The sequence below is a fragment of the Hyperoodon ampullatus genome (genome assembly GCF_949752795.1).
Source record: "Hyperoodon ampullatus genome assembly, chromosome: 2".
NCBI lineage: Eukaryota > Metazoa > Chordata > Mammalia > Artiodactyla > Ziphiidae > Hyperoodon > Hyperoodon ampullatus.
The window spans coordinates 21756093-21770390 of NC_136915.1; the positions used below are offsets into that span (position 1 = coordinate 21756093).

The window sequence follows — 14298 nt, forward strand, 5'->3', positions numbered from 1 at the left end:
ACCCTGGGTAAGTCAGGTTATTTCTCCAAGTCTCTGTTTCCTCATCTGTGAAATGGGAACAATAACCCCAAGCCATGCCTTACCCCATAAGGGCTCCATGAGGTAGTGTGGGAGAAGACTTTTTGTAAAGAAGGAGGCACTGCATACAACTGGCAGGAACACAGGTAGCAGGCCTTGATGACAAAGGTGATGATGTTCCTCTGAAGTCATAAACAAGTTGTTCCTAGATTGAGGATCTGGGTTAGGGGAAGGGGAACCAGCGGGTGCTGGACTTTGCAAATCACTGACAGTGACTTTTTTCTTCCAGGAAAAGTCTTGATCCTCTTGGCCCAGAAGCAGGGGGCTGATCACAATGACCCCAGTTCCTCTGCTGCTGTATTACAACCCAGCTGGATGGAGCACTTCCCTTCCAGGGGAAGGTGGCTGAGGCAGAAGCAGGGTGTGAGAAACTACAGATGCCAGCTGGCTCTTGTCCTCAGAAGCACTCTGAAATTAGTTTACCTGCTTGTTTAACCAAAGAGAATGTAAGTTCCTAGAGCAGGGGTTAACAACTTTTTTTCTGAAGAGCCAGCTAGTAAACATTTTAGGCTTTCTCAGCCATATGGTCTCTGTTGCAACTACTCGACTCTGCTGTTGTAGTGTGAAAGCAGCCCTAGACCATACGTAAACGGAGCGTGGCTGTGCTCCAATAAAACTTTATTTATGGATACTGAAATCTGAATTTCATATAATTTTTGCATATTATGAAATATTCTTTTGATTTCTTCAATCATTTAAAGATGTAAGAGCCATTCTTAGCTCATAGGCACATAAAAAGAGGCCAGGTTTGGCCCACAGGCTGTTCATAGTTTACCCACCCTTATTCTAGAGGGCAGAGACCCTCTCTGTGTATTCCTTTGCTGTGTCCACAGTGCCCAGAACAGTGCCTGGCACCTAGCTGCCCATAAGTATCTGTTGATGACCAACTGCTTCCTCTTCTGCCCCTCTACCTCCAATTCCATTCCCATCTCTTGCTGCTACTATATCCACCTCTACTTCCAGCTCCCATTCTCTGTAACCAGCAGCAACAAGCTTCTGTTCCCCCCACCCCGTCCCGGTCTCCAGGTCAGTGGAGGAGCCCACTAGCTAGTTCTCCAGTAGCCCTGGGACTGTCCCATCCGGATGCTCCCAGTGTTCCTCTTCTTCTCTGACTATCCTATCTTTGGCCTCATTCTTCTTCTTCTTCTTTTTTTTTTTTTCAGCATCCAAAATCTTTTTAATAACAAGGCAGGATCTGGGGTTGGTTTTTGTAGTGGCAACTGGCCTGTCAGCCTCTGGTGCACTTGAACTTCCAGCCCTTGGAAAATAGGGTTTGGTGTTCCTGAGGTCTTGCCGAGATGCCTGTACACCTCTTGGTCTTTACCAGAGAGTAGGCCAGCGCCACAGCCCTTGGGAGAGTCCAGAGCCAGTCGGTCAAAGGTGAGGATCTTGCCCCAGGCCGTGGGGATGTGGCTCCGGGGGCAGTGCACACACCTTCAGTTCGGGCACCTACTGGGCATGCACATCATCAGTTTTAGTTCCTATAACCACACCTGTTTTGCCTTCCCCTCCAGGAAGCTTCACCTTCCGGATCATCTGGGAAAGGGACAGAGGCCGCCAGTTGGTGCAACTTACGAACAACCTCTTCAGCACAACTTGACTGAAGGAGTTGGTTGGTCTGGCCAGAAACCTGTACAGCTTGACCAACAGCCTTAGGTAGCTGTCCTAGCTCTTGGCCTCATTCTTTTTTTATTTTTTATTTTTTGGGCCATGCCACGCAGCTTGCAGGATCTTAGTCCCTGACCAGGGATCAAACCCATACCCCCTGCAGTGGAAGCACAGAGTCCTAACCACTGGACTCTAGTTTTGGTGAGCGAGCAGGCTCCAGAGCATGCAGGCTCAGTAGTTTCAGTGGGTGGTCTCTCTAGTTGTGGCGTGCAGGCTCCAGAGCACGCAGGCTTCGCAGTTGCGGTACGTGGGCTCTCCAGTTGTTGCGCCATGGGCTCAGTAGTTGCAGCACGTGGGCCTAGTTGCCCCGTGGCATGTGGGATCTTAATTCCCCGATCAGGGATCGAACCCGCGTTCCCTGCATTGGAAGGCAGATTTTTTACCACTGGACCACCAGGGAAGTCCCCACACAAGCATATTTTGAAGGCTTGCCATATGTCAGCTGTAGCCAGCGAGACAGCAGTAAACAAAATAGACAAGTCCTACCTCATGGAGCTTTGTTCTAGTGGGAGAAACAAACAATAAACAAACAGGTAAATATACAATAACAATATGATCCCTGGTAGAGAGGCATGCCATGAAAAAAAGATAACATAAGATGATACCATCGATGGGGAGCTATCTTAGATAGGGTCAGTCCTCTCTGAAGAGGTGACATTTGAGCAGAGGTGCGAATGAAGTGAGGGAGTGAACTCTGAGAGCTGAAGAAAGAAACGTTCCAGGTGGAGGGCACAGCAGGAGCAAAGCCTGAGGTGGGAGTGTGTGTGGTATGTCAGTGAGCAGGCAGCAAGACTGGTGGCAGGGGGGCAGTGAGTGAGTGAGTGGTAGGAGAGGAGGGGGCAGGGGGAGGAAGGGGCCAGGTCCTGCGGGACTCTGCAGGCCCAGCAAAGTCCTTGGATTTTGTTTGAAGTGTGATGGGGGAGCTACAGGAGGGTTTCAAGCACCTCCATCCCTCAGACCCGGATGGGGCAGATAAGAGAATCCACCCCCTTACTTGTTCACCACTACCCACCTCTGCATACTGAGTACCCGTGAAGCCCCTTCTGGTCTGACAGTGTAGTGAAGTGAATAAGAGCACTGGATTTTGAGTCTGAGAGAATTGGGTTCCCAACCTAGCTGTAATACTTACTAGCTATTGAGCCATGGGCAATCTCATCACTCCTGAGCCTCAGTTTTCTCATCTGGAAAATGGGGACAATAATTTCTGTTTCATGGTGTTGTTGGGGTGACTGGATGAGCTCTTGCCTCTAAAACACTCACAGTGCCAGGCAGGTCACATAGTTCTCTCTCAATCAGCTGTCATAGTTGATGATGATTACTATTTAAATGCTGAGCCAAGTTCTGGCATTTTGTAATCATTTGTTAAAGGGAACTACCATTATGATTGTTCCCCTTATGCTGTTCCACCTGCTGCCAGGAGACACGTGTGCCAAGACCCTCCTCTACTGAATGGCCAAGAAAGAATAATGACAGACTCTCTTCCTGTGGGGCAGGGCCCATCCAGAGCCTGTGCTCTTGAACATTATAGCAAGCACATGCCCAGGCTGCGGTAGAAGGACCCAAAACCCAGCACTCAGCCTGTCAGCTCAGCCCCCTGCTTCATGCCAGAATAACCTCTTCCACAAGGTACAGAATAAGAACCTCAGTGTTGGGCTTCCCTGGTGGCGCAGTGGTTGAGAGTCCGCCTGCCGATGCAGGGGACACGGGTTCGTGCCCCGATCCCGGAGGATCCCACATGCCGCGGAGCGGCTGGGCCCGCGAGCCATGGCCGCGGAGCCTGTGTGTCCGGAGCCTGTGCTCTGCAACGGGAGAGGCCACAGCAGTGAGAGGCCCGCGTACAGCAAAAAAAAAAAAAAAAAAAAAAAAAAGAACCTCAGTGTCCAGCAGAGCCCTTTCACACTTATGAGTCATTCACTTAACAAACACCACAAGTGACTGCCCAGAACAGCCTGTTTTCACCCCATTATGAATAATAATAATAGCTATCATTTATCCATGACTCAGAGTGTAGCATTTCAGAGCATGAGGATAGGTTGCCTGGGTCCGAGTCCTAGATTTACTGTACTGTAGCTAGATGATGTTGTACATATCACTTAGCCTCTTTGAGCATCTATGTGCCAGGCAGTGTGTCAGGTGCCAGGAAGACAATGAAGAACCAAGAAGACCCGATTACTGCCCTCTCACAGCTTCCTGTCTAATTGGAGAGCTAGATGTTAATCAGGTAATCACAAAAACAAATGTAAAAGTACACCTTGAGGAGCACTAAGGAGAAGTATCCATTGCCATGAGTGTATATAACAGGCAGGTAAGGGAAGATGTCCTGGAGGAAGTGATTGTGGAGATAAACTGGCTTGAGGAAGACAGACAGTTTCAAGAACAAGGAGCAAGGCCCTGGGGCAGTAGAACTAAAGGAAAGTCAGTGTGGCTGCAGCCTAGAGAGAAACAGAGAAAACTGTGAGCTGAGGCTGCAGCAGGATCAGCACATTGTAGGCTATGGATTGGTCTCTATAGCTCTCTGCTGAGTGACTGCAACATCCCTTCAACAACAATGGGCAAGCTGACCTGCCCAAGATCCCAGGCAGGGCCCAGGTGTCCTCTGGGCACCCCCCTTTTCCAGCATAACCCACTCATAACCCAATACTCTTGGGAGAGAGGACACAGGAAGTGAAACATTCATAGGAAAGCACAGCCACTACTGGGTCCTTAAATTGAGATGATGCACTTGATATGGAATCCTTTCCTGTAAGAAGGGGAAGGAAGAGACCAGGAGCCCCAGGAAGGGGGCAGATTGAAGGTAGAATCACTCCAGTTTTCCCCTCACCCATGTCCCTCCCATCCATCCACCTCATTTTCCTCGCCCAGCAGTCCTTTGCCCTCATTCTCTAGATCTCAATGTCTCTTCCCAAGTTTAACTTAAACCGGCTTGCAGCCAGATATTTGGCACCTGTGTGCAATCTGTTTTGAGCCCTGAGTAGGATGACTAGATTTAGCAAATCAACAGGACACCCAGTTAAATTTGAATTCAGATAAACAACAACCATTTTTTCGTCTAATTTTTAGTCTAAACATTACAACACTAGCCCTGAGCAGCAGGGGTTGGGGCATCGGAAACTGGCTCCAGGCAACTGATACTAACACTGATGTCAATAACAGCTGCCAACTTTGGCCCAGGTTGCCTCCAGTTTAGCCCTCATTAAGGAGGTAATAGAGTGAGTGAACAAAAGAATGAACTCTAGGGACTTCCCTGGTGGTGCACTGGTTAAGAATCCACCTGCCAGTGCAGGGGACACAGGTTCGATCCCTGGCCTGGGAAGATCTCACATGCCATGGAGCAACCACATGCCGCGGAGCAACTAAGCCCACGCGTAAAACTACTGAACCTGCGCTCTAGAGCCCGTGCACCACAACTACTGAAGCCCGTGCACCGCAACTACTGAGCCCGTGTGCTGCAAGTACTGAAGCCTGCACACCTAGAGCCTGTGCTGCACAAGAGAAGCCACCGCAATGAGAAGCCGGCGCACCGCAATGAAGAGTAGCTCCCACTCGCCACAACTAGAGAAAGCCTGTGCACAGCAGTGAAGACCCAATGAGGCCAAAAAAAAAAAGGAATGAACACTGGGCCTAGACTACCAGGGTTGTCTTTCAGCTCTGCCATTTTCCAGCTGTGTGACCTTGGAGGGACCCAGAAAATGAAACGCTTAACTTCTCTGTCCTTGGTTTCCTCATCTATACACTGGAGATGATAACAGCACCTACCTCATAAGGTTGTTGTGAGGATTAAATGAGTTTACAGGTAAAGTGCTTAGAACAGTGGCTGGTCCATAGTAAGTGCTATGTCAATGTTAGCTCTAATAATTGATCTAATCACACCAGACCGAATGTAAACTGCATGAGAACAGGGACTTTCTTTTGTTTATTGCTATATCCACAGGAACGAGGAGCAGGCCTGGTTTATAATGCATGCTCAAGAAGAGGGCCTGGCTTGTCATATTTAGCCATAAATATTTATTGAATTAAATCTAGTCCTCAGGATATACCTGAAAGATTGGAATTATATTAATAATTCCCCTTTCACAGATAAGGAAACAGGTTTAGAGACATGAAATGAGTTTTCCAATGTTAAGGAGGTGGCAGAGCTAGGGTTCAAATCCAGATTTGTTCGGTTCCAAAGTCTTTTCCAGTCAAAACTCAATTCACTTTAACAGCTGAGGTGCTACCCTTGGAAAGTGATGGAATAACAGGAGCATCTGGATTTAGGAGAAATCCTCATTGACTTTGATTTTTTAAAGTCCTAATCTGTTCCCCATCTGCTGTGTAACCTTGGGTAAGTCACCTCATCTTTTTGAGGCTGTTTTATGATGTGTAAACTAGGTGGTGGTGAGGATCCAAGGAGATCATACATTGGTGAAGCCTGACTGGAAGAAGGCTTCTGATAAACAACCCTGCTTTAGAACAGCTTTGCAAATGGACATTCTTCCCCACCCATGAAACCTGCAAGCCCATCTCTCCACTCCCCCACGTGTGAATAAATCTCATCACACCTGAACCCCTAACACCTCTTTAGACGGAGGCTGAATCTCTCCAGGGGAAATCTCTCTCCCTGGCCTCCCTGCACTCCAAGTGCAGCCCAAGTGTCGGTCAATCCTGGGAACCTGGTCCCTGCTCTCCTCAGAGGGGGCACAAGCCCAAATGAGCCCAGAGCTGGGCCTGCAGTTGGGAGAGATTCCGGGGAGACGGCTTGAAAAGAGCAAAACATGCGTATTAAGACATCACTTTGGAGGCACTGTGGGTCCTGATGGTGGCGAAAGACTTGTACCCGGGGCGCAGGAGAGGTCCCAGTGTCGCCTTCCGGGGCGGGGTTTGGGGGTCCTAGCGGGGGGAGTAGGGCCCAGGCTCCTTTCTAGCCTTTGGCCTGGGTCAGGCCCAGGACTGTGTGTGTGTGTGTGTGTGTGTGTGTGTGTGTGTGTGTGTGTGTGTGTGTGTGTGTGTGTGTGTGTGTGTGTGTGTGTGTGTGTCACGGGGAAACAGCCCCCGCTGGGGGGGGGAGAAGGAACATCTGGGGAGCTATTCCAAACGAGGTGAGTGGGGGAGATGGGTAGCCCTGGCGTGGTCCCCTCAGGGGACCAGGTTTGGGAGGGAGGAGCCAGGAGGGCCTCTTCTGGGCTGAGCAGAGCGCGGGCCCAGGGCTCGCGGTGAAGGCGGGGCCCGCACTCTCTTCGCGGCGGGGGCTGGGGGTCCATGCTGGGAATGCCGCGCCGCGGGGGCCGGGGCGGGGCTTCTTTGGCCCCGCCCCTCGCGCAGGTAGCCAATGGGCGCGGCGGCGCCGGGTGACGGAGAGAGCCGAAGTGCGAGTGCCGCGGCGGCGGCGGCGGCGGCGGCGCGGACGGCCCAGCCAGAGCGAGAGGGTCTCGGCGGGGGCTAGGGGGTTAGGGGGCGCGGGGACGAGGGGGCGCGGGGGCGCGGAGCCGGGGACCTCGGGACCTGGGAGGCGAGGCGGCCCGGGCCGCCGGTGGAGCGCGGGCCGCCCAGCGGCGGCGCGATGCCGCTCGCCCAGCTCAAGGAGCCCTGGCCGCTCATGGAGCTGGTGCCGCTGGACCCGGAGGTGAGTGAGCTGGGCGGGGGACGGGCGCTGGCGGCCGGCGAGCCCGAGTCCCCACAGGGGCGGGGCGGCCCGCGGCGCCTCTGTAGCCTGGCGGGCGCCCGCGCGGACGCGAGTGCCCTCCGATCTCTTGCCCCCTCTCCGGCTCCACCCCCTTCTGCCCCGGGTGTGTGTGCGCGAGGGACAGTTCCGCCACAGCACCGAGAAACCCCTTAGCCCGGAGAGGGGATCCCGTGGTGCGCTGAGATCTGACCCCCGCCTCACCCCACACGCCTAGGACCTGTACCGGGAGCTGTCGGAGTTTCCTTCGTTAGGGCAGACGGCCAGGGCCGGGGTGTCAGATGTCTCGGATTCTACAAGAGACAAGGATCATGGGCACCCCCACTTCTCCTTGATGTCTCCCAGCGCCCTACCCCAAGAGCTCCCGCTTCTCGGCTGCTGACCCTAGAAGGATTGTCCCTCCTGACCCTAGCAGTTGTGGAATTTGGGGTGACACCGCCCGTCTGGGGCTGAAACTCTTGGTTTTCTTTGCCCCAGCCTAGGGTCAGAGGACACCTGTGTCACCTGCTTCAGGCTGGGGAGAAGAGAATGGGGAAAAGCCCTTAGACGTTGTGAAAATTATTCCTGGAGATGAGGAGGACGTTGGTTCCTGCCCCCTCCCATAGGAAGGACTGGGCCCCTGGGGAGTTTGGCCTCTGCCTGCCTAGCCTCTCCCAGAAGCACCTCCTGCCCTCTGAGGATTCTATGGTGCTAGGCCCTAAGCTTGCAGAAGGCCAGCTCTTCCTGTGCCCTTTGACCCCCAGGGTCAAGGTCAAGTCCATCTGCCAGCAGATGGAGAAAAAAACCTTTTCCCTCAGCCTCATTCTGGGAAGGAGGTAGGTGATACTGCCTTTCCAGAGGGGATGTGGGGATTTGCAGGGAGGGTATGGAAACCTCAGTGAGCCTGGGAGCCAAGGTGATTTTCTTCTGGCTTGGGCTCGGAGCCCCTGCTTAGATCCCCTCCTCTGCCCTCTCTTAACTGGGGCAACCACCAAGTGCCCTGCCTCTCAGGGCCACAGGTTGAGATCAGAGTGAGGATCCCTGGTCCCCAGAACCCAGGGTGTGCTGCCCCTTTAAAGGGATGGTCATGGCTGACACTGGCTATTGGAGGGTGGGCGCATGGCAGGATTAGGTAGCCAACCTGAAGGTGCAATTTGGAGTAAATTGCTTTGGGATCCCTACCATGGGGTTTTTACAGGCCCTGCTCAGTTCAGAAGTTCTCTCGCTGACTCACCCTCTGAGGTGCCCTCTGCAGCCCCTATCCACGGCAGCCCACCCCCCAAGGACTGGGGCACAGGGGGTTGGGGAGGTGCTCAGAGGTGGATTCCTTTGCCTGGGCATCTGTTGAGACCTAGGCCTCCCTAGAGGAAGGCGGACTGGGAGGGGCCAGGGAGAGACTTAATCTGAGGACTTACCATTGGTTATACTAGTAGGGAAGAAAGACACCCAGGAGCTCAATTCCCAGTCCAGGGCACTACTTCCTGTTTCTCTTTGGGGAATCCTGGGGCAGGGGCCAGGTTTAAACAGGAAACTCAACTCAGTTTTAGTACTGCTGCAGCTGAACTCTTGAGAGGAAGAGACTGGCTTATTTCCTAGGATTAGGAGGGCTGTGATTTCTCTAGGAGCTTCACCTTGGAAACACTGTGTGACCCCCAATCAGTCTTTAGCCTCTCTGGGCCTCTGTTTCTCCAGTGGCCAGGGCTGGGTTCTGGCCTCTGCTTTCTGGGCCTGAGAGGGTACAGAGTCCCGAGCACCACTGCCCATTTTCTTCCTCCCCACTCCATGGAGGTGCCAGGTGACTGGGTGTTATTGTTTGGGTAACAGGAGCCATGGGGCAGCCAGGGCGCGGGTTGGGCTGTTTTCACTGGAGAACAGGGCCTCGCTGTTCTTAGCCCAGGTGACATGTAAGTGATACAGCAGCCTGACCTGCAGGTACAGGCGCTGCCGCTGGCTCCTGGCCAGGAAGGAGGCAGGCAGAGGGGCTGGTGGGGGCATTTGGCAGAGGCCTGGGATCTGGACTGCCCTGCCCTCCCCATGACGCTGCGGAAAATGGGCTGCTGGGAGGCAGGGCCTTGTCTGGGGTGTGGCCCAGGTGGAGTAAACCCATTGGAAGTGTGGTTGACGATTCTGCCTGGGCCTTCCCTGGCCTTGCTGAAAGCAGTAACCTTGACCCCAGGCCCAGCCTCGCCGTGTACAGAGCTTCATTATGTGCCACCCACCCCACTTCACCACTGTTACCTTATTAAAATAAAACAACTCTCAAAACAACTTCTCAAGGTAGGGATTATTACCCCCATTTTCATATGGAACAGCTGAACTCAGAGAGGAGAACTGGCCTGTGAATTAATGTCAGAGTCCGAATTGGAACCCAGATCTCTTGTTGTCTCCAGCCTAGTTGGGGAAGGCTTAAGGACAGGGAAGAGCTGGGATCAAACTGGCCCAGGTGGAAGGTGCTCCAGGAGAGGCTCCGGATGTTGGCAGGCTTTCCTGTCCAGCCTTTGCTGAGGGCTGGTGGTACCAGCCGGCCCTGGCACCTGGCCCCCAGCTTCCAGCAGCGCGCAGGGCTGCCAGTGCTGGGCTCTGAACCCAACTCCTGGGGCTGCTTCCTGCCTGTGGGGCACGTGCTGTCTTTGTCCATCTGCTGCCCGGCCTCTCCAGACGCTGCCCTGGCCCCTCTTCCCGAGACAGAGCTGGTTGGGTGGGAAGGAAGGATGCTTGGTGAAACCCATCTCTGACCTCTGGGGAGGGGGCACAGTGGTCTGGAGGCCCTCCGCAGCCGTCCCCGTGAGTAGTGCTCTCTGAGGAAGAGGGAGTAGAGTGGGTCTCCATCCTCCAAGAGGCCAAAAGGCCTTTCCTGTACCAGACTTTTTAGACAAGGTCTTTCATTCAGTATTCTGCAAGGTCAGTATCACTGTCCTCTTTCGTTCATTCATTCATTCATTCAGCAAGTATTTATTGAGCACTTATCATGTGACAAGTACTAATCCAAACAGCAGGGTACAGCTGTGAGCAAGATGGACCTGCCCTCGTAGTACAGATGAGGAAACCGAGGCTCAGAGAAGTCATGTGACAGACACAAGGTCAGAGTGAGAGGCCGGCAGAGCTAGCGTTAGTGGCTGTGTCTTTGTGGCTGCAGACCTGTGTTCTTTTCACCATCTGTGCAGCAGTCAGGCCAGAGGGGCAAATGAGCCCTGTCTTCCCAGGACCCTGGCTCTAAGGGGGGAAGCTCACCTGTGGTCCTCTTTGCACTTCCAGTCCTTTCTCCAGGGCTGCCCATTCCCCTCTAGAGACCTTGTGCAACAGTTCTTACAGGCATGGGGTTCCATGAGGATGGCATCCAAGCCAGAGACCCCTGGACTGGAGGCAACCAAATAAGCCCTGTGGAGCCCCCTGAATCCTCCAAGATACTGCTCTGTAAGCGCACACCTCTGGGTACACCCACCACCTCCTCCCCTCCCTCATCAGGGATTCAGGCTTGCAGCCACATGACTCTGGGTCATGGCCCCATGTCTTAGGGACCACAGGTAAGTCCCTCAACTCTCTGAACCTTGTCTGAAAAATGGGAGTAATAGAACTTTCTCTGGGGAATTCCCTGGTGGTTCAGTGGTTAGGACTCTGCACTTCCACTGCCGGGGGCATGGGTTTGATCCCTGGTCGGGGAACTGATATACCGCATGCCACATGGCGTGACAAAAAAAAAAAAAAAAAAACTTGCTCTGGCCTCCTTGCTCTCTTTGCTGGGTTGAGCTTTAATTTGACAGGCTACATGCTGGACCCTGATCTGGGTGCCAAGGAGTTGATGCTGGGCAAGTCATGGCTCCTCCCTGAGTTAATCTGCAGTTTGCTCGGTGCTGTGAGGCCCAGAGGAGGGAGGAAAGGACTTGAGACTGTGTTGGCAGAGGAGATGACATTAGAACTGAGTCCTGAAAGAAGACCAGGGGTTTGCCAAAGTGACCAGGCAGGAAAGGTTTTCTTGGTAGGAGGAGCCACCGTGCAAATGCGAGGGGATGTGAAACAAGCTGGTCTGTTCAGGGTCTCAGGTTGTTCAGTTTAGCTCCATAATAGGGCCTGATAGCAATAATGGGGATTGTTTGTGGACCAGTTACGTGCCAGGTATATGTATTTTACAGACACCATTTTGCTTGCTTCTTACAGCCACCCAATGAGGTACATTACTTTTATCCCCATTTCACAGATGAGGAAACTGAAGCCTTGAGAAATGAAGTAACCTCAGGGTCATGCAGGTGGTAGAAGCCAGAATTTGAACCCACAAGGTCAGGTTCCAGAACCCACATTAATCACCTATGTTGGGCAGTTGGTGATGACGGCTTTGAATGCCATGCCAAGGAGCTGGGACTTTATCCTGCAGGCAGTGGGAAGCCATGGAAGGGTTGGGGCCTGGTACGTAGAAGGTTCTCAATAAGGAGTGAGGGAGTAACCAAGGGAGCCGATCACTCAAGTGTAACGATTACAGTTGAGTTTTAGGAAGGGTGAGGATTTGGAATGGGGGAGGCTGGCGTATAGGCCGTTGTTACCGTCTGGGGGAATTAGGTCAAGAGTCTAGAATGCTGGGTGAAGTGGAACTCCATCTACAAATGCACCGTGCCTCCCCCTCCCCCCAGCCCTGGTCGACCTGGTCCTTCTCCCCAGGCTTCTGAGAGATGACAGGTATGTGTATGCGTGCGTGGTGGGGCCTGTAGAACACTGGCCCCTGGGGAGGATTAGGGGCATTAAAGGGGCTCGGGGCAGGATGTCCTGGGAGCGACAAGGGGAGGGCTGCTCCAGGGGCAGGGAGATTATGTAATGGGCAGAGCACAGCTATGCCTGCTGCTGCCGAGCAAAGCCGCAGCTGCCCTGTGGACCCGGCCCCTGGCTCCAAAGTCCTGGGTCTTCCTGGCCTCTCCACACTCTTGCTGTGCAGGAGGGGTGGGGACAGCTTCTTTCAGCTTCCCAAGGCCCAGATGGGGTAGGTTACTCACCTCATATCACACAGGAAAGGGATGGTGTACCCCAGGGTGAGTAGCACCCACCTGAGGGTGAGGTCTGGGGGCTGGAGGACTGCCCAGGGACGGGCTCCAGTGCCTGCCTCTCTGCAGGTAGTTCCCCTCGCTGGGCAGTGGGCTGCTTTTCCTCAGTCCTCTTTTGAGCACCCCCTGGTGTCAGAGACCGGATTTTGAATCCCCACTTACCAGCGGTGTAACTTTATGCGCCATCACTAGGCCCCTCTGCGCCTCAGTTTCTTCCTTTGCCAAGTGGGACCAGGGCCTGCCTCCCAGGTCAGGAGGGTTTAATGGTGCCACAGGTGTGAGGCACTGAGCCCAGTGCCGGCCATGTGGCAGGGGCTCGGAAGAGAAAAGCTGTTAGCACCAAGCCCTAATCTCTGCCCTCCCAGGGCTCCCCGTTTTTTAGGAGGGGCAGGCCCGTGTGTAAATAGTCCCTGCATTGTGATAAGTGGTAAAATGAAGGATCGCAGGACCGTAGCGGAGCAGCAATGATTCTGCAAGGATAGGGAGGGGTCCCAGAGCAGGCAGGGCCAGGGTAGCCACCATCACTGGGCTGGACACTCTTCCAGACTTTGTTTCCTTCAGCCCTTGCATCAACCCTGGGAGGTGATATAAATACCCTCCTGCTACAGATCAGGAAACTGAGGCCTCTTGAGTTGGTTAGTTGGCATGCACAATTTGTCTGTGGCAGAGCTGGGAGTCCTTTCCTTCTCACTGGGAGAAGGTGACATTTGAGCTGAGCCTTCAAAGATGAGGTATTTGCCAGGCAGAGAGCCTGAGGGAGAGATGCCGGGAAATGGTCTGCTGAGTTGTGAGGGGCTGTTGCAGGAGCCTTGATGCCTGTGCCCTCCCTGTGAGAGTGGAGGTAGAGAGGACACGGCCGGAACTGCCGCCCTCACCTCCACGGCCCCCTAGCTACCGGGAGCAGCCAAGGGTGGGGGTGCCCCATGGGGTCTATCTTTGCTTTGTGCCACTCTGGTAAGTTTTGACAGTGTTCCCTCATCTCCCTTCTCTTTTCCAGAATGGACAAGCCTCAGGGGAAGAAGCTGGACTTCAGCCGTCCAAGGTAAGGACCAGGGCTAGCACCAGAGCTAGGGACTGTCAGGGGTGGGGGGACCGTTTGCATGGAATGGAAGAGGAGGGAGGCCTGCCCTCGTCCCCCCCGGGCGTGAGGCCCTTTGGCCCAGCTCAGCCTTCTTTCTCTGGTCCCACCTAATCCTCGAGGCAACCCTGTGTGTCAGGATTACTTGCTCCAACCTTCCTATTTCTCAGGTGAGGGGACTGTGGCCCAGACAGGGTCAGAATCCAGGCTAGAACTCTGGTTACCCATCACCCAGACCAGGACACTTCCTCAGTTTATCTACTCATGGCAGCTTGGCCAACTGTATTGAGAGGGTGAAGGGGTGCTAAGAGAGGCTCAGGTCTGCTGGGCCTGACGTGGGCCTGGAATCATCTGGGCACCTGGCGCTGGAGGGAACCTGGTGGCCTCAAATCTAACCAGGGCCCAGAGCCTGGCATGTGGCACACAGGCCATTTCTCAGGAATCCCACCTCCCAGCCCCAGGCTGGCTCCCTCTCCTCTGCTCTCTCTGCTTCCCCTGGGTTCCTCCCTTCAGCCCCTCAGCTCCTGTTGCTGGTTTTGTGTGTTGACAGAAGTGCCAGGGCTGGGTGACAGTTGTGTGACCTTAGGTGGGTCGTTTGTTTCCTCTGGGCCTGGGCTTTCTCATCTCCATGTTGAGCTCCTCCAATTCTCGAGGAGCTGTGAGGTCACAGAGCTGCTGGCTGTGGAGGGGCTTTGGAAGCTGCCAGGCAGGACAAAGTATGGGTTCTGGCAGTAGAGCCAACCTGAGTTCGAGTCCTGGCTCCACCGTCACCATTTGACCAGAAGCTTCTCAAAAGTTTCCTCAGCTGT

At 53.9% G+C, this 14298-nt stretch overlaps 1 protein-coding gene across 2 annotated transcripts in view; it reads left to right on the top strand.

Annotated features, from left to right (window-relative positions):
- Positions 1 to 7285: 7285 nt before the first annotated feature.
- Positions 7286 to 14298, top strand: part of RPS6KA1 (ribosomal protein S6 kinase A1) — a gene marked incomplete at its 5' end in the record, with an annotated part of 35976 nt that continues 28963 nt past the window's right edge. For both annotated transcript variants that reach the window (XM_079728361.1, XM_079728363.1), the window contains 2 exons: positions 7286 to 7348; positions 13409 to 13453. In XM_079728361.1, the coding sequence (XP_079584487.1) occupies positions 7286 to 7348; positions 13409 to 13453 (108 nt within the window). The remainder of the gene's footprint in view (positions 7349 to 13408; positions 13454 to 14298) is intronic.